The sequence below is a fragment of the Talaromyces stipitatus genome, genomic scaffold (genome assembly GCF_000003125.1).
Source record: "Talaromyces stipitatus ATCC 10500 scf_1105507295541 genomic scaffold, whole genome shotgun sequence".
In the NCBI taxonomy this organism is placed as follows: Eukaryota; Fungi; Ascomycota; class Eurotiomycetes; order Eurotiales; family Trichocomaceae; genus Talaromyces; species Talaromyces stipitatus.
Window position 1 is genome coordinate 3,938,082 of NW_002990115.1, and position 17,166 is coordinate 3,955,247.

General features: G+C 47.3%; 8 protein-coding genes and 1 non-coding gene across 11 annotated transcripts, besides 4 other annotated features; 4 read left to right on the plus strand and 5 right to left on the minus strand.

Moving 5' to 3' along the window:
* Positions 1-18: 18 nt before the first annotated feature.
* On the minus strand, positions 19-1,160 carry TSTA_037970 (NADH-ubiquinone oxidoreductase 299 kDa subunit, putative). Of its 2 annotated transcripts, XM_002480972.1 has the most exons (3): positions 509-1,160; positions 337-441; positions 19-282 (listed from the first exon to the last, which is right to left on the minus strand). In XM_002480972.1, the coding sequence occupies exons 1-3, from the start codon at positions 1,045-1,047 to the stop codon at positions 201-203; spliced, it is 726 nt and encodes a 241-aa protein (XP_002481017.1). In that variant the 5' UTR covers positions 1,048-1,160; the 3' UTR covers positions 19-200. The 2 variants fall into 2 exon arrangements, with proteins under 2 accessions (XP_002481017.1, XP_002481018.1); XM_002480973.1 differs by having other exon boundaries at positions 337-1,160.
* Positions 1,161-1,315: 155 nt separating this feature from the next.
* On the plus strand, positions 1,316-4,165 carry TSTA_037980 (disulfide isomerase, putative). Its single transcript, XM_002480974.1, has 4 exons — positions 1,316-1,730; positions 1,790-1,871; positions 1,923-3,467; positions 3,531-4,165. The coding sequence occupies exons 1-4, from the start codon at positions 1,534-1,536 to the stop codon at positions 3,915-3,917; spliced, it is 2,211 nt and encodes a 736-aa protein (XP_002481019.1). The 5' UTR covers positions 1,316-1,533; the 3' UTR covers positions 3,918-4,165.
* A 163-nt stretch (positions 4,166-4,328) lies between these two features.
* TSTA_037990 (amino acid permease) lies at positions 4,329-6,103 on the minus strand (the record flags this gene model as incomplete). The annotated part of the gene is made up of 2 exons (XM_002480975.1): positions 4,329-5,682; positions 5,751-6,103. The coding sequence occupies 2 exons, from the start codon at positions 6,101-6,103 to the stop codon at positions 4,329-4,331; spliced, it is 1,707 nt and encodes a 568-aa protein (XP_002481020.1).
* Positions 6,104-7,154: 1,051 nt separating this feature from the next.
* TSTA_038000 (uncharacterized protein) lies at positions 7,155-8,214 on the minus strand. 2 transcript variants are annotated; one of them, XM_002480977.1, is made up of 5 exons: positions 8,143-8,214; positions 7,855-7,937; positions 7,633-7,686; positions 7,416-7,563; positions 7,155-7,338 (listed from the first exon to the last, which is right to left on the minus strand). In XM_002480977.1, the coding sequence occupies exons 1-5, from the start codon at positions 8,143-8,145 to the stop codon at positions 7,330-7,332; spliced, it is 297 nt and encodes a 98-aa protein (XP_002481022.1). In that variant the 5' UTR covers positions 8,146-8,214; the 3' UTR covers positions 7,155-7,329. The 2 variants fall into 2 exon arrangements, with proteins under 2 accessions (XP_002481022.1, XP_002481021.1); XM_002480976.1 differs by lacking the exon at positions 8,143-8,214 and having other exon boundaries at positions 7,633-7,898.
* A 143-nt stretch (positions 8,215-8,357) lies between these two features.
* Positions 8,358-10,122, plus strand: TSTA_038010 (uncharacterized protein). The gene is made up of 2 exons (XM_002480978.1): positions 8,358-8,751; positions 8,803-10,122. The coding sequence occupies exons 1-2, from the start codon at positions 8,475-8,477 to the stop codon at positions 9,795-9,797; spliced, it is 1,272 nt and encodes a 423-aa protein (XP_002481023.1). The 5' UTR covers positions 8,358-8,474; the 3' UTR covers positions 9,798-10,122.
* A 79-nt stretch (positions 10,123-10,201) lies between these two features.
* Positions 10,202-10,301, plus strand: TSTA_038020. Its single transcript has one exon. It is a non-coding gene; the product is annotated as a tRNA-Thr (tRNA).
* A 364-nt stretch (positions 10,302-10,665) lies between these two features.
* On the minus strand, positions 10,666-11,093 carry TSTA_038030 (uncharacterized protein; the record flags this gene model as incomplete). The annotated part of the gene is made up of 3 exons (XM_002480979.1): positions 10,666-10,932; positions 10,968-11,057; positions 11,088-11,093. The coding sequence occupies 3 exons, from the start codon at positions 11,091-11,093 to the stop codon at positions 10,666-10,668; spliced, it is 363 nt and encodes a 120-aa protein (XP_002481024.1).
* Positions 10,841-11,033: a microsatellite.
* Positions 11,050-11,115: a microsatellite.
* A 691-nt stretch (positions 11,116-11,806) lies between these two features.
* Positions 11,807-12,961, minus strand: TSTA_038040 (uncharacterized protein; the record flags this gene model as incomplete). Its single annotated transcript, XM_002480980.1, has 2 exons — positions 11,807-12,578; positions 12,663-12,961. The coding sequence occupies 2 exons, from the start codon at positions 12,959-12,961 to the stop codon at positions 11,807-11,809; spliced, it is 1,071 nt and encodes a 356-aa protein (XP_002481025.1).
* A 203-nt stretch (positions 12,962-13,164) lies between these two features.
* Positions 13,165-15,203, plus strand: TSTA_038050 (uncharacterized protein; the record flags this gene model as incomplete). Its single annotated transcript, XM_002480981.1, has 4 exons — positions 13,165-13,193; positions 13,675-14,186; positions 14,209-14,320; positions 14,389-15,203. The coding sequence occupies 4 exons, from the start codon at positions 13,165-13,167 to the stop codon at positions 15,146-15,148; spliced, it is 1,413 nt and encodes a 470-aa protein (XP_002481026.1). The 3' UTR covers positions 15,149-15,203.
* Positions 15,204-15,363: 160 nt separating this feature from the next.
* Positions 15,364-15,385: a microsatellite.
* A 1,099-nt stretch (positions 15,386-16,484) lies between these two features.
* Positions 16,485-16,508: a sequence feature (AT_rich).
* Positions 16,509-17,166: the final 658 nt, after the last annotated feature.

Sequence of the window (17,166 nt, forward strand, 5' to 3'; positions counted from 1 at the left end):
CAGCCCCCTACTGCTTCGCCGTTCAAGTTGGTTACTTTATCATTCCTAGGCAACTAACCTTTTTAGAATTCGACGAGCCCATTAAGTGTCAGTTTCAAAGCTCTATTGCTGACAAGATTGTTGAAGACCGTTAAGGCATGAAATTGATCTTCTCTAGACAATTAATCACTATAAATACATCTATACTCAAGTTAGCACGATCAGGGCTTTCCAGGAGTATGTGTGTCGCGAGAGAAATATGTCCATTGTCCGGGCTGGGGCTTTTCAGCAAGCTCCTCCCACCTGTTCATTGATTAGCGATGGCTGCGACGAATTTCTACGAATTCAGTAACTCACACTTTGGCCTTGGCCAATTCGTCGACGAGATTCAGTTCCCCTTCGGCCACTTGAATAACTTCCTCAATCAGACCAGCGCCAATCTTATTTTCGATGTCGGCAATTCTATAACATATTAGTGCAATCCTGATCGAATGCGGCGAAACATTAATGGATTTAAGAAAAGACTTACTGTTGTGCCTCCAACGATGGCTCACTCTCCCAATTGATAGTCTCTTGATGAAAATCAGATGCGCTCTCGGGTTGGGTAGCCTCTTCAAGAATTTTTTCCCACTGAGCGACTTCCTCTGGTGTCCGCGTAGGTCCCTCGGTAATAGGTCCAACAGCTCCGTCCCATTCTTGTGCCTTTGTGCCGCCGTGAATGTCATCCTGTTGAATTCCTGCAAAGATTCCATTTGCCAAACGAGCCTTCTTGAACTGTTCGGGGTTCTCGGCGACAACCTTCTTCACGCGCTGCAGCCATTCGTCAAAACCGGGGGGCTTGGTGGATTCGATAATTGAGAGGCGGTGACGGGTAAGAGCTTCTGTAGATTGACGATAGGCTGAAGACTCAGGGAATTGTTTAAGTTTCTCGAGAGTCTGGGTATAAAGGAAGATAAGTGTCGAGCGAGGACTGGGATGTGTAACCAGTCCGGTCAAACCGGTTGGAGCAAAAGGCTCCAAGTACCGGGCTTGCTTGACATTGGCGAGTAATCGTAGAGCTGGCCTCATCTTGAGACAGCGCAATTGAGCGGCAGATATGAATATGAATTGATCTCAGTTCCGCGGCTCCGAGACGCAATTATTGTTCGAAGCGAGCTGGGGTTTGCTGTATCTGTATGCTTGACGTTGACCCGAAGTCGTGCAGCCGGAGCGGATAAACTGGTTTCGCGCCACGCCCGAAAGGGATAGATCGCCCCGTCCTCAAGTTCCAGGAGTGCCACCTTTCGATGTTGCACATCATCCTGCTATCTCATCTCTTTGACGTCCCTGTCCACGGCTTCCGGCCTGTGGTATAATCTTCTACAATCGTACAACTTTCTACACTTTCTTTCAGAAAAATTTTGCATTGCGTCCATTGAAAACCCGTCATCAACCCTTATCGATCCGCCGGTCGTGACAGCTCGACTGGAATACAGATGTATTGAGGACTTTGATGAATCATCATCTTTCAGGAGGTTCTCCTTTCAGCCACTCGCTTGTGACACCGCCGCCATTATGAAGTCGTCTCTGTTGTCCTGGACCCTCTTTTCGCTCGCTATAGTCCCTTCGCTAGCTACAAATGTCTTCAAGAGAGAAGAGGGAACAGTCGCTGAAGATGGGCCCGCCAATACGATTTTCAATGGAGTTGAAGTTCCACCACAATTGGAACTGACCCAGGATAACTTTAAAAGTGCTATTTCAGATGGATACTGGTATGATTCAGCACTAGTCAGCTTGATCTTTGGTGAAACTTCTAATGATAAATCAATAGGTTTGTTAAACATTTCTCGCCATCCTGTCCGCACTGCCAACAGATTGCGCCTACATGGCAAACATTATATGAATTCTACTATGTAAGGAATATCAGGGAATACTTATCGTTACTCAGTACTGACTTGTTGCAGACCTCCAACCCACTCTCCTCCTCTTCCGCCAAATCTCCGGACTCGGGTGCATCACTGAACTCGTTCACAGGATATTACGATTTCCATTTTGCGGAGATGAATTGCTTGGCTTTCCGAGATTTATGTGTGCAATTGGATATTAAATTCTTTCCTACGTTCTCCCTCTATCACAATGGTGAACTGGTTGAGCAATATTCCGGCAAAAAAGATATGCAAGGATTGAGCGATTTTATCGAAGAGAAGCTGGAACAAATACGTCCTGGATCTCGCCCTGCCAGTGGACTCAAATTGCCTGAACCAGGCGCCAAGAGCGTCGATGTCGCCGCTGAGCCAGATGTTCCCAAAGCAAAGGATAAAGATCCTGCCGCTGGCGTCAAAGCTGCCGAAGATCATAATGAGAAAATCTCGCAGTTGACGGAAACGACGGATAAGAAGGAACCAAAACCTGCTTCCAAAACAACTGAAAAGAAACCCGAGAGGCCCGTGAATAACTACAATCCTCAAGGAAGTTCTGTTCCTTTAACAGCTGAGAGCTTTCAAAAGTTTGTTACACGAACGCGCGATCCCTGGTTTGTGAAGTTTTATGCTCCGTGGTGCCATCATTGCCAAGCTCTGGCTCCTGCCTGGCAAACAATGGCTAAGGAGATGCAGGGGAAGCTCAACGTCGGTGAAGTCAATTGCGACGTGGAAAAGCGACTCTGCAAAGATGCCGGCGTCAAGGGCTTTCCCACAATGTTATACTTCAAGGGAGGGGAAAAAGTCGAATATGAAGGTCTTCGTGGGGTGGGCGATCTTATCAGTTACGCTCAGAAAGCAGTAGACACTAGCGCCGGTGTCAAATATGTGGATGCAGCGACATTCAAGGAAATGGAGGAAACCGGTGAAGTCATCTTTCTCTACTTTTTCGACAAAGCAACAACTTCCGAGGACTTTGCAGCCTTGGAGCAGTTGGCTTTACCTCTTGTGGGACATGCTCGGCTGGTCAAAACCGATAGTGAAATACTGGCGGACAGATTCAAGATCTCGACATGGCCTCGCTTGCTTGTTGTCAGAGACGGAAGGCCAACTTACTTCAATGCTTTGGCCCCGTATGATATGAGAGACAATCCTCGCGTCTTGGAATGGATGCGAAATCACTGGCTGCCGATTGTACCGGAGCTAACGGTATCGAACGCAAAGGAAATCATGCAAAACAAATATGTCGTCCTCGGTATTCTCAGCCACAAGCGGTCCGATGAGTTCCGTCTTGGTCAGGCCGAATTGAAGAATGCTGCTTTGGAGTGGATGGATAAGCAAACCCAGCTGTTCCGTCTGGAGAGACAGGAGCTCCGAGATGCCAAACAATTGCGCATTGAAGAGGCTGAAGACCGTGATGATCAGCGAGCTTTACGCGCTGCAAAGAGCATGCATATCAACATTCGAGAGGAGGACAAGAAGCAAGTCGCTTTTGCTTGGGTTGATGGTGATTTCTGGGACCGCTGGTTGCGCACTACGTACGGAATTGACGTGAAGGACGGTGAGCGAGTCATAATCAATGATGAAGATGTAAGTTGGCCTTCAGACCTTGTCACAGGGAGAGTGTTTCTTTCTAACGAATATTCTTTACAGAACCGGCGCTACTGGGACAGCACTAGTAGCGGTGCTCACATCATGCCATCCCGAACTTCAATCCTCGAGACCATCCCCTTGGTAATTAGCGACCCACCAAAGCTTCGATCCAAATCTACAATTGGATTCTTTGAAGCTACGTTTTTCCATACCAAGTCTTTCATCACCACTCACCCTATTTGGTCCGCCATTATCCTTGTTATAAGTTCCATTGCGATCTTTATCACAAATCGCAGGAGACTACTCAGACGAGGACTCCCCACGCATGGAAATAATACTAGTGGTGGCATCCTCGGATACGGAGCTGGGACTGGCGGTGGCGGCTTCTTTAGTCTTGACAGTAAGGAAGGGTTATTGAACGGAGGATCAACTGGCAAGGTGGATTAGTGACGAATTATACATGGTGTTTTGTTTTCGTGTTTATGTAACTTTCTTTTTTTATTATAAGAATTCTTTTGTGTACTATGTTTTTGGTTGCAGTCTTTTGAGCTTTTCCATGAATATACTAAAGAGTGTGAGAATGGGATTTTCCCCATCAACTTCATATATTCTCCCTTTTCTCTCTTGGTGCTGATACGGATTGTTTTCTGGTTGCTTTAGCGAGTTCCCTAGGTATAAATTGGTTGATGGCTTACATTTGACGCTGGAACTATTGGATATTTCATGTCTTCCACATAAGCAATGGATATTCAGGAAGGAGATCAAGAATTGCGATGATAATATGGAACTAATTCTGATATTAAGTGTATATACAAGTAAAGCACTGGACGAAATTCCGTCACCCTCGACCTAATGAGTTCAAGTTAAAGCGACTTTACTATCAGCGCCATCCTTGGAGACAGCGGCAGTAGCATTCTCATCATCCTCCTTCTCCTCCTGGGACGGAGGCACACCCAGAACATCCTCAACCCCATACAAAGCATGCTCAACATTAACCTTGGGACCTTTAAACCACTTTCTCGCATCAACAACCCACCAAATCGTAACCGCCAACATGGGAGCCCCATACACCAAACAAGTCCAATTCATCAAATCAGCCGTCAAATCACTACCCGTCATACTGGGTAAACACAGGATAGGCAACATGAGCAACACAAAAGCCGCTCCCGCAGCACCGATGGGCTTACTGAATTTCCCCAAATTCCATGGTCCAGGTCTAAACCGATTACCGACGATGAATACCCTGATAGCGATGGGGATTGCAAAGGCAATGAATTGAGCGATTGCGCCGATGCTGAATAATGCGCCGATTGCGACGCTGCCGCCGAAGATTAGGAGGCACATTAGGATACCCAGGACGCTATTGAGGATGACTGCGTTGACGGGTGTTTGGGTACGGGTGTTTACTTGTTTCCATAATCCGGAAAGGGGGAAACAGTCGTCACGGGCGTAGGCATAGGTCACTCTGGAAGCGGCAACCATGCATCCCTGTCCCATTGAGAAGCCGCAGACAATTGTTAGAGATAAGATGGCTATTGCTGTCTTTTGCGGTAGGACCTGTAGTAGGTACGAGGCCCATGGTTGACCCAAGTCAGAGCTTATAACGGAATCGATATCGGTCACGGTGTAGGCGACGACAAGCTGCAGGAACCAGCCTAGCAGGCCGCCGATGGCGGATGTCATTGTGATAGCGCGCGGAGAGGCGATGTTTGCGTTGGAGCATTCCTCGGATAAATGGAAAGGGGAGTCGTAGCCTGACATGGTCCAGATGACGCCTACGAAGGACATGAGGATGGCAACACCGTCGGGGTAGTCGGTGCCGTTGTGGATTGTGCCCCAGACATCGCTCGACGATGAGAATTTGGGGTGGTTGCTAGTCGCTGCTGGAATAGTGATGAGGACGATGACTAGCGCGATGATATTGAATGTTGAACCCCATGAGTTGAATGTTGCGATCCACTTGGTAGGCATGCTGCTGACCATGGTGTGGATGAGGAGAATAAGCACAGTAAGAAGATACACTTGCCAGTTTGTCGGGACGTAATCCGGGTTGTTGATACTGGCCGCAGCGAGAATCATAGCGGCTAATGCGTAGTCGACTGATGGGGCAGATGTTACTTGTCCGATCCAGTTTGACCAACCTGTGATCCAGGCCGCAAAGGGGCCGTAACCGGGTGGTGCGAGGACAGCTGCTGCATAGTATAGACCGCCACTGTACAAGCCATATAGTCAATACGGAACTGCCATATCCTGGTATAGATGAAGATTGTCGAAACATACCTGGTCGGCATCGCAGAACACAACTCCGCCATGGCCATAGCAACGCACTGAATGAAAATCATGGCAATCAACCAACCCCAAACCATACCACCCGTACCGGCGTAACCCATGCCATAATACAATGTACTCGCGAACGAGGGGAGAAGCCCCAAGACGGCAAAACTGACACAGAAAGTCGTCCACAATGAAAACTCGCGCTTGAATTCTTGCTTGTAACCCAACGCTACCAGGACGGCCTCGTCAGGGTTCAACGCATGATCGGTTATGGGCACGTCGCCATCTGGGAGGACTGAAGTGACTGGGGCATGGTCGACATCACGATATACTTTCGTTGGTTCTTCCGTATTTGCCATTCTGTGTATGCGCTCATTTGCTGGCGCTTTCTTCTCGAGAATGTACAGACGTGTAGCACAGTTTAATGTCCAGAAGTATGATGCGCTTCCGGGTATTCCTTATGTGTAGGAACAGCACTGTGTATAGCAATATCAGTATAGGGGTTACAAGAACGACAATCCATCTGACTTTATAACCGACCGGAATTAACGGTAGATATCAGCAACCTCATCAAAACTATCTCGATCACCTCCGCAGCGCTAGTATGCGTATGGGATGTCCATGCGAGCACCCATCCTATATGACAGCCACCAGAGATAAGGGTTACACATTAGCCTCGGGGGTTCCAAGAAGGTTCTGAGCTAGGGTGTGTCAAGGCGCAACCCCATAGTCGTTCCATGGCATTGGCAATGATGGCATACGTAGTGACTTACCCACTGACTCGCAAGGTCAATAAGGAGATTATCCCATTTGGTTGGGTAGGATAACGACTCCTTCATGTCATTTGGTTGGGTGGTGGTTGGCCTTCCACGCGACTTGGAGATGGCGTTGAACTAAGTCCGTTATCGTGGCAGGACTCATTGCTAATTCCCCGTAGTCATCGAGGTAGTCAGTGCACGGCAATTGAAACATAGCGCATCTCACGTGGAAGTTGATTCGAAGAATTCAAGGCCAAGCTGTCGTTAACTGAACTTAGACACTGGTGACTGTAATGGGAGGTATGGAGGACCATAGGACGATCCGTTTCTCCACAGATAAAAGAAGATGCTTATCATGGCTGAGAGATAAGCGCCAAGGAGCCACACTCCTGGCACAAATCACAGCCCAGAATTGCCATTGTTCGACGCCTGAAGTTTCCCTCATTGGTAAAGTGTGGCTGCTGGGGATAGAGATGGTCAGATCAGTGACCTGAAAGGGTTACTGGCGTTTCTCTAAGGTTTACATCTGCTAGCAATCCGGACAAGCATTATGATAGCTACCCACTGATGAATCATGAGGGTATGTTTCAGGTCATTAGATATCGTACTGTTTCGTATTGCATAGGAATATTCGGTGTTATGGACCAATAATCGCTCGCACACAAAGGAAATCGACGGATTGATGTCTATATGCTATCAAGGTTGTTTTATATTCTACACAAGCGGAGCCATCTTGTAGTTTCAGATTTGTTCCTTTCGCGATCTGCTCACAAGCTTTGTCACCACCAGGTGGTGGTATGATTCCCGTCTAAAAAGGGCGCACGCGCTTAGAACGGCTATTCATATTGTTAGTAAAGATACGAATACGAAACAACATGAGCTCAAGGGAAAGGTCGGTCGAAAGAAAACTTACGTTGTCCTCAGGAGCAACAGTGCGGTCCAAGTACTTGTCGAAGAAAGGAAGTCTCTGAAGGATATCTTTCCTGACACGAGGAACTTCACCAAAGAAGAAGACGGCGAAGAGACCGGCGGCAACACCGAATCCGCCAGCAATAGTGCCGCTACATCCGAGATATGGTCAGTCAGTATGGTCCCAGGCCTGAGACTCCGATAAATCACAGGAAACTTACGCCTTGGTGAGCTTGGGGAGGGTTATGCCATGCCAGTGGGTAGCAATGGTGTATCTGGTAGGTGATGTCAACGTCAGTCCATCTTGTCCATTCATACCGCCACGTCAATTCTTGACCGAATCAAGCATTTCCCATTGATCAATTTCTTTTCACTCTTTCCACCTAGTACGGGTTTGCTGTATTCGATTGAAAGACATGGCGGAACATCGAACGGGTACTCACTGAGGTCCGTAAGGGGATCGGTACGGAGGAGAGTATGAAGCGCGCTTGAGCAGGTTTTGAGCGTGAGGAGAGTTGTAGACAGGCTGTAGAAATGGAATAGTTAGCAATACATTCACTCAGTAGCAAGGTCCACACGCTCTCCAGAATTGTTTGGAGAGCTGCCGAGGGTTGTGTAAACGTTTGATGCTGTCATCAACCGAGCTTGCCAGTAGACATCGCACTCGCGCCATTGCCCTGAAGAAATTCCGATTCACAGCCCACTGAGTACTTCTTCGGAGGGTAACGTACCATTTTGGCGTTCTTGACCGGACAATTGAGTATATCAAATAGTCTGGGAAGTAAAGTAGTTCTTGAAGTGCCGTCGAACGAAAACCGGAACTCCATCACGGAATCGCGGGTGATTTAGCACGCTATTCCTGTTTAGGAATAGCGAGTGCTTACTGAGTCACGTGACCCTATAGACGGTCACTTCGGATGTCAGACGTCAGTTCATCTTATCAGTAGAGCGTCTTGTCACGTTGCTTATTCCCAGGATGGCTCAGAGTAAATGGGCAGTTTTAATTCTGATTGAGCGGTGAATTCCCTTGGAATAGTACAGGTTTACAACTGAATCTCGCGGCATGTCAAACACAAAACAAACTTCAGCACTGCGACGTCGATTAGCCTGCGACCGTTGCCATTCATTTAAACTTAAATGTCCAAGGCCATCCCTTCGGAATGATGATACATGTGCACGATGTCTCAAAGCAGGAGTCGCCTGTTCATATAGTCCCTCAATGCGAGGCCAGGTTCGGCCAAAACAGATGCCGGCGTTGACTACTTCTAGTATCATTCCTGTTGATAATTTCAATAAGAGCTTTGACAGTGAATTCTTGATGCCCGCGTTTGATGCAAATGGTACTTTTTCATGGCCCTCATCAATGGGGTGAAATGGCTGATAGTTGTTAGATGACATATTTGACAACATGGTTATGGACTGGGCTGTTCCTGAAGACGGCCTCTTGATTGATAATTTCGAGTCAACGTCTCAGCTTCAACCCTCAGCAGCAGATGCCAGTACAACAACCAGTACGGGGAATGAGGTCGTTTCGAGCCACAAAAGCGATGGCAACTCCAGAGACGATCAGATCCACATTCTAGAACACGAACCAGTACAGAGACCAAAGTCATCACCTCATTACCTTGGCATGGATGTACCGGAGGCACTGCAGTCACCGAATATTTTCCTGCAACTGACGAATATGTCACTTATATTGGAGTCTCTCGCACGACAACTTCCGTCGTTTAGAGTTCACGATCAAACAAGAAATACAGAAGAGACACAGCCGGAACTGTCTCAACATACCGAATCCGATGACGAGGTGAATTTTGGTGTAGGAAAAACTTATGCCATGACGCACAAACTCGCTGATATCTACGTATCAATCATCGAGCCGACAGAACAGCGAAAGCAACTGTGCCACGACAACATCCTGGATCCAATACCGATGGACTCGATTGATTGTTCGTTATTATGGCTGCTGTTCTCATGCCACAATCGACTAGTAGACCTATGGCATGCGATGTTGTTACACGCAAAGATGGTCCACGACACAGACACGGACTCTCATGGCCACAAAGCACGATGTGCTCGTTTCAAGATGGGCTCATACGAGCCGTCGTCATCATCGACCGTTGTTGCGATGGAAATAATTGTTCTGCAGGAACTTGCTATGCATCTTGCAGCCAGGTTAAACGATCTTATTGCTATAATAGAATCAACTGACGAGACCAATGGTTCCGGGGACGCAGCACAAGATAACTCGCAAAGTCTCAAGGCAACCGTTCTGATGGCAAAAGCACTCCATGAGCGGGCTTTGGCCATGCGCACGGAAATCTCTCAACTGAAGAGCATGCTGGAGGACTCCATTGCTAAACGATCTTCTGCCAGAAAAGGACAATAGTCAATACTGTATGCCAGTCCATACCACGTAATATCAAGTCTACAATCATACGATGAGTGCGGGGAAAGCCACGCTTTCCACTGGCAGACATGTGATTGGAGGGGAACCATATCATCCCACACTATACAGTAGTAGTTCGCTGTACAGCACAGTCTGGACCGATTCATTCCGATGAGTAGCATCTCGAGAAGACGAGGGGAGTATTCGGCTTACCGGAAGAGTGCAAGTTCGCTGTATAGATCGCACTTCTAGAAGCAAGACTGCAGATGATGGACGACCACGACCTATAGACGGTCGATATGTAAAACTAGCAATGTACAGAGATCTGATCAATAAGTCTTCTTCTAAATCAAAATGAAAGAATAGTTTATGTTCTATACCCAGCCATTAAGCGCCTCTCAAGCGCCTCTATAGCTCAGTGGTAGTAGCGCTGCACTTGTAGTGAAGGTCTTTTTGCCCTATGAAGGTATGCAGAGGTCGAGTGTTCAATCCACTCTGGAGGCAGCCTTTACCTTTTTTTACTAGCTAGTCACATAAAATCACATAAATAGTTAAATTTTCATCTTTTGAAGCTTTTATTGCCTTTATTAATTATAAGTACTATTATTATGATAAAGTCCAATGGCCTTAATAGCTCGGTGGAAGAGTGTACCGTTCTCCGCAGCTAAGACGTCAGCGGGAGACTCCGGGATTCCTTCACCTATCAGACATTTCATTAATCTAATCCATCCATCTAACCGCCTGCACACTCTTGATTTCTTGGTTTGACGGCTCGGTCTACGAAATAGAAATAGACTGCACGTCTACTGCCATATCGCCTGGCGCGATTTCTATCTACGTTTACGACCAAGAATTTGATTGCAGCCGATCAACGAATGTTCCACTCAGACTCCTCCAAAATGTCGACAAATCGCCCATTTCTGGCGAATTTCCTCTCCGCATTTAGAGCACAATCGGCCTTCAAAGCATCCTCAGCGGCAGGTTCGCAGACTTCTTCGCAGATCTCCTCCGGTGCGCGAGCAATAGCCACCAAGGCGACGACCTCATCATCATCTCCATCGTCGAGTACATCACCTACTACACCCTCATCTTCATCACAAGGCGTATCTACAAATTCCTCATCATCATCAACGACCTCGCAACATCATCACCATTCACATCATCGCTCACATCATCATAACCACCACCACCCTCCACACCATCGACCTTCGCCGTCCACCACACGCCCACAATCACATAGTCGCTCACCCCAAACCACACCTACAACAACAGCAACAGAAAGCACATCACCAACATCACCAACATCAACCTCACCAACCTCCGGCCCAATACCAATAGTCTACAACCACGACCGCCGACGTCGTGGAAGCGATAGTTCAAGCGGATCTGGCGGATTTCGAGATGCGCTGGGCCATGAGAAATGGTATATAGGCGGGAGAAGCGCGACGGGTGAAGAGCGGTTTTATAGATTGGGGATGGTGACAAAAGCTGGTGGACGGATAGGGGCGAGTGGGAGGGTGGGGAGTGTTGATCAGCTTAGTTTGTGATGGGAGAAGATTGCGGATGAAAGGGATAAACAAGAAAAAAAAAACCCCCTTGACAATTACGGATCATGCATATTGAATACGATGATGACGACGAAGTCAACCAAGATTCAGCTGAAATATGAAGGATATTGTCTCGACACTTGACCCTGACTCTTCTCATATAACCAAGCCAAAACAAAGGATACTTATTCTTTCCAGCCATCAGACTGTTAACACTGTTCTGTCGTTGGCTACTGGAGAGAGACTTAGAAGGAAAACAAAGGGATAAAAAAAACCACTGGCATATCATGATAGACAGTCTGATATTGCCCCGCTACTTGATTGCAGTATGATGTATGCCTGAGCCGCATCATATATAAATGATCCATGTATCCAAAACATTATCTCTGGTTAATGAAAATGTACTGGTCCTTTATACCGCCAAACCTTCCACACAAAGCAGTCATTCCCACCAAAGGTGGGCTACCTTCTTGAAAAATCTATGTCACCCTGAAAGATAGCTCCAGTCAGTAGGTTACCACCTTCTGCGACATTGTAGTGGATGGTCCCAGTATTATGATTAAAATGGTGGTTCCTGGAAGCGATCCGGGGTATAGAACCAGAGCTTTGACGGAAAGGGGTAGTTGCACTGTCTTCCCTAGATTCCACCTTTTGGTGTTGTTGCTGCTTCTGCTGCTGACCATCGATGTTCTTCTCGATTTCTTCTTCCCATCTGCGCAACTCTCCCTTCACTCTCTCGAATCCGGAGTCCTTCCTAGATGCGAATTTGATCATGTTGATATGGTTACCGTGGATGCTGACGGGATTATAGCCGTCAAAGGTGGCAGAGTCCTTGGACACAACTATTATATTCCTCCGCAACGGCAATAGCTCATGAAAGCATGTCATTTCGATACGCCTGCCACTTCCGTCTTGGTTTATTCCGTTGACCATTGACAAGAATTGGTCCTGGTTGACTTTAAGGAGCTCACTGTCTGTTGCTAGGATCTGCACTAGCTTTGGGTTGGTAGGAAAGAATATGTCAAGGACTTTAACTGGAATGTGCGCCCAGTTTGCCATCCATGATCCTCTATGAGGAGTGCCCATGAAAATGATGCCCTTGGTGCACTCGAAGATGCCCCTAAGATGAGTCTCGGCGCTATTTCGTGAATGCAAGAGAGCCTGTTTACACACAAGACCTCCCAAACTGTGAGCCACAAATATCAATGGACGAGAGGACGCATGTTCACGCGCTCTATCCGTCGTCAAATCAGTAACAAGGTTAGAGGCATGATCGAACAAATTGCTTTTTGCAGCGACCGGTCTGCACGCCACGTACGCATCGTAGCCAAAGGTGAGGATGCGAGCACGTTTGAGCTCGGATGGAAGGAGAGTCTTTGGCCAGGGCTCGGTCTGTCCAGCAGCGGTCCAGGTGCTTTCCCGATCTCCAGTCAGGCCATGCAGAAAGCATATGTCGACGATTGCATCAGGACAATCGTGAAGCACCATGATCCCATCTGGGAATGGAGCAGGCTCGGTGGGCTGCTTATTACGCTCATAGCGAACAAGCTGATTATCGTCCAAAGGGCTCGTTGCTGTATGAGACGACCGTAACCGCAGCAAAGATGGTAAACCCATGGCGGACTGTTTTCTACGTAGTCGGGAAGTTTGTGCTGTAGTATGACTATGACAATAGGGGTTCAGTTTGGCCTTGGAGGAAGTGTCTGTGACTAGGTATTTGGCGGCTTTTATGCTTGAGCAACTCTAGTACCACTCTTATTTGATCAACACGCGAATGCGCGTTCGGTGTATTTGTGTTAGCCAAGGCTCGGACCATCGCTATGCTGTCCTGCTTTTCTAGGTCCATGATGTTTGTTTGTCTCGCGGATAGTTGCTGTACAGATGTACAAGATTTCAATATATCCAAGCGTCCCATGTCTAGTAGGTGCATGGCGGGGCTGGTGTCGGGTCACGTTTGACTGCAAGTATTCTATGGACGAACGGATCGTGTCCAGAGTGTTTCACAAGGCTTAGCATTCAGATGTCGTTGGCCGTCCGAGAGTTACAACAGTGTTGGTTTGTCATCGCTACTCGGGGACGGCGAGTTGTGTATCCCAGCCTTTGAATCCCTGCGGTCGTACAGCATATAATTTCTTCCTCATGGAATCGTGCTGCTCTTCCAGCACCATCGGTTGAAGATAGCTCGACCAGCTCATTAATCTCTTGTCATTTGGGAAGATAGAGAACGGGGAACCAGGAAAAGAAGTGAGTAGGGAGCGTCGACAGGAAGCACTCTGGGATCAGAATTCTTACTGGCAGTTATCTGGTTGAAAGTATTAATCACTTCCTAGAGAACGTGGGGGATGGGTTTACCTACCTCTTGGGGATCTCCCTCGTCCTGACCGGAGACAAAATTACCCAGAAGGGAAGAATGGTATCAATCTCTCGTTCTTCATCCACGGCCGAGGCTCGTTCCTTCAAAAAGCACTACTTGGCTTTTACCGAACAGTCCTTTTCCAGCTTCTTGACCATCTATCAAGCCACGAAAAGAAACCCGAAGCATTGTCGAAGCTTGAGGAGTCCTTTAAACGCCAGTGCGACTCTAGGGGTCCTCTGGGGAAAAGCTGGCATTGGGAGACGGCCCAACTAGCGAAAGAGTTCCAGCTCGCACTTCGCGAAGTCGAGAAGAACGGCCCAGTCTATCTGTATGTTGACGCACTAGATGAATGCGGGGAAGAAGAAGCCAAACGCTTCGCAGCGACTATTGAGAAAATAATAGAAGCCTTTGCAGACGGCAAGCTTCACATCTGCTTCAGCTGCCGACATTATCCACCTTTGATGTTGGAAGATTTGTCAGATATGCGTCGAGGATCATAACCTGTCAGACATCGGCGGATACGTACACTCCCAACTTAATCCCTTTGCCATGCCAGAGATTGCCGACAAGATCATCAGTCTTTCTGTTGGTAACTTCATGTGGACACACCTGGTGGTGGAGTAAGCGAAGACTTCATACTCAAAAGGGATTTCCAAGGAGGAGATTAAGAATAGTCTAGTCTATCCAGGACACTCCCAGGTCTGGGAGAGCTGTACGGAGACCTCCTTCAAGCTATGCTCGGCGATGAGAATTCGCTACGGTTGGTTCAATGGATCTGCTTCGCTGATAGACCACTGAGCCTCGAAGAACTACGATGGGCGATGTTCGTTGAGGCTCATCCAGAAGCCAAGTCGCTAGGAGAATGCCGAGTTGCTCCTGATTTTCCGTGCGATTGCGCCAATCAGTGTGATTGCGATGTGATAGAAAGGAGAGTCAAAGGTCTGAGTCGTGGCCTCATCGAGGTTACACACGCTGCCATTACAGATTCTGGCAGCAACCGCACTGCGCAATTCATCCACGGGTCCGTCCAGGAATTCTTTCTCGATAAAGGTGCCTTCCTGAGGTTACACCACAGCATATCAAGCTCCCGCAGCCTTGACCACGTGAAATCAAAAGCGCGCAACTCGATTACCCAGACTTGTATCAGGTACTGCAGAATGAAGGAGATCAGGCAAGCTATTGCTAAGTTTGAAACCAACAGTGCGGCAGGTTTGGCTCTCGCTGCTGGGCCTTTACAAAGGGGCTTCCCTTTTCTGCATTATGCGGTGATGACATGGGCCCAGCACGAGAATGAATCATCCCCGGCCGCGTATTTCCATTGGCGAAAGGATTCTGAACTCCTGGATTCGCTTTTACGTGTGTTTCCCGATGTTAGCGAGCAGCATGCTGTGAAGCGAAAGCGCTCGCAATGGTCGTTCGACAAAGTCCATCTCGCGACCAAACCATAGACAATTCGGGTAGGTACTAATTTTTGGTTCAATTTCAATCAATCGTTGTACATGCAATTAAGTCGTGTGTTCTGTGCAAAGCGTAGAACAAACCCCCACCCCGCATCAACTAGATACGCAGATAGGGCTCGGCACAGCACGTGGAACATGGAGACCGCTTAAAGTTCGATGGAGACCTATACGTACATAGCTATGGAGTCGTGCAACATACTCCACCATCCATCCATCCATCCATCCCGGCAGGTACCTACATGGAGACAAGAATCCGACTGTATACCCGCGAACTTAATCGGATGAGCAATTACGCTTTCTTTGTCTCCATCCCAGCTCTCCACCGCATCCCTGACTCCAGCCATGGCATGGAGCAATACATATGTACCCGGTTAAATTTGCGGGGATCTTGACCACCATCTTCTTCCCGCGAGCTCCATCGACTCATCGAGTTTAGGTACGTTTAACGGTTACACTGATCCATCTAGCTAGAGTCCGCATGGTGGATATGTAGTTTAATTCAACTCCTACATCCCAACCATTCCTGAGGTCATCCAAACTACCAAGACAATATCAATAACAATAACAATCACATGATCGAGCGTAACCTCGTACGTAATCAAATAAATTAAAACCTCCCAACGAAGGATTCCAGGCTGCGACATTCTGTAACCCTCGCTAGGTAAAGGTTTTGTGTAGTTTCTGAAAACGGAAATGCTCTCTACGTAGACTGAGATTGGGTGACGTGACGTGGTTAGCTTCGAGAGTGCTATTTGCCAGCACCGTCATACGTACTATCGAAATGTTTATTATTAACCTTGGGGAGGACGCTCGAATGGGCGTACAATAAATACAGCATCTCGGAATCCATCCCGCGTATTTTTGAAATTTACTTGCCGCTTTAAGCCGTCAGCCACCTTGAGAAATGCAACGAAATCGGATGGAAATTAAGGGTTTTTTTTTTGTGTTTGGTCTGTAGAAATTTTCTAGGTTTTTACGGAACCATGGTTTGAGTTGAAAGAGGCGAATTCGTAGATTGGACCATGGATCTGTTTTGTACGTATTTTTTCTTCTGTATGAAGTAGTTACAGAGTGCACAATACTCCGTAGTGGTAAGTAATTAGTTAAACCAAAATCCATTAAAAAAATTACAGGGATGAACCATTACGTCGAAACATGCAACTCGGCAAGTTTGCCGGTTGACGCTCACATTACTAGTACGGAGTACGTAATAATCGAACTACCGGACGGCGGGCACTGCCTAGAGGAGTAGGGGATCAATCTTTCGGGATACTTTGTTCGTGCCGAATCTCACCGTATTATGTATTATGTATTATGTATTATGTATTTAATATTTAATATTTAATATCTGATGTCTAATGTCTAATGTCTAATGTCTAATATTTAATATCGTAAAGAACAGGCGGAGCTTAACCTCTTTTTAGATTCTTGATCGGCTTGTGAATTTGTTCCGAAGACGGAGCCGAGGGGTATGCATTCGGGATTGGTACTTACAGTAACAGCAGTATACTTACTGGCCTACTGAGTTATACATGGGGTTTCAGGTTGCTATGTTAGTAGAATTCCCGTCTCCAGATTCTTGACTCGTGTCTATGAGAATTCAGATTCGATTCGAGATAAGATTCTCTTGTGGTTTACTCCGTACGTAGGAATAGAATAGGTATGGCATACAGATTGGCGGGTCCTGATCGCCAAGCATTATCGCCCGCTTAACCCCCAAAAGGGAAATTCTATGCGTCTACATCATTCTCTCTCTGCAAGTGTCTGAACTGGGACATTGGATAGCTGTATAGATCAGAGAGGTCATATTCTCTTCATTTCGTAGTTGACTACCTTCTTCATCGTACGAGTCTACAGTAGTAGAGCGCAAAGCCTTTGGTGGGCACGGTGGATATGCGGAAGGTCCACAATAGAAGCGGGAGAAGCCTCGACAGAAGCTTGAAGCTTTGAGTCGCAACTCCAGTGCGGGTCTGACATCTTCACGAAACGGTTATCTTCATATTGTT

Excerpts from the sequence above, each read along its gene's own strand:
- TSTA_037970 (XM_002480972.1), bottom strand. The coding sequence starts at position 1,047 with ATGAGGCCAGCTCTACGATTACTCGCCAATGTCAAGCAAGCCCGGTAC. Across the intron at positions 442-508 it reads CCATCGTTGGAGGCACAACA|AATTGCCGACATCGAAAATA; the intron begins GTAAGTCTTTTC and ends AATATGTTATAG. Across the intron at positions 283-336 it reads GAATTGGCCAAGGCCAAAGT|GTGGGAGGAGCTTGCTGAAA; the intron begins GTGAGTTACTGA and ends ATCAATGAACAG.
- TSTA_037980 (XM_002480974.1), top strand. The coding sequence starts at position 1,534 with ATGAAGTCGTCTCTGTTGTCCTGGACCCTCTTTTCGCTCGCTATAGTC. Across the intron at positions 1,731-1,789 it reads GCTATTTCAGATGGATACTG|GTTTGTTAAACATTTCTCGC; the intron begins GTATGATTCAGC and ends ATAAATCAATAG. Across the intron at positions 3,468-3,530 it reads TCATAATCAATGATGAAGAT|AACCGGCGCTACTGGGACAG; the intron begins GTAAGTTGGCCT and ends TATTCTTTACAG.
- TSTA_038000 (XM_002480977.1), bottom strand. Across the intron at positions 7,687-7,854 it reads CGATCCCCTTACGGACCTCA|ATACACCATTGCTACCCACT; the intron begins GTGAGTACCCGT and ends ATCACCTACCAG. Across the intron at positions 7,564-7,632 it reads CTCCCCAAGCTCACCAAGGC|CGGCACTATTGCTGGCGGAT; the intron begins GTAAGTTTCCTG and ends TCTCGGATGTAG.
- TSTA_038010 (XM_002480978.1), top strand. The coding sequence starts at position 8,475 with ATGTCAAACACAAAACAAACTTCAGCACTGCGACGTCGATTAGCCTGC. Across the intron at positions 8,752-8,802 it reads GCCCGCGTTTGATGCAAATG|ATGACATATTTGACAACATG; the intron begins GTACTTTTTCAT and ends GATAGTTGTTAG.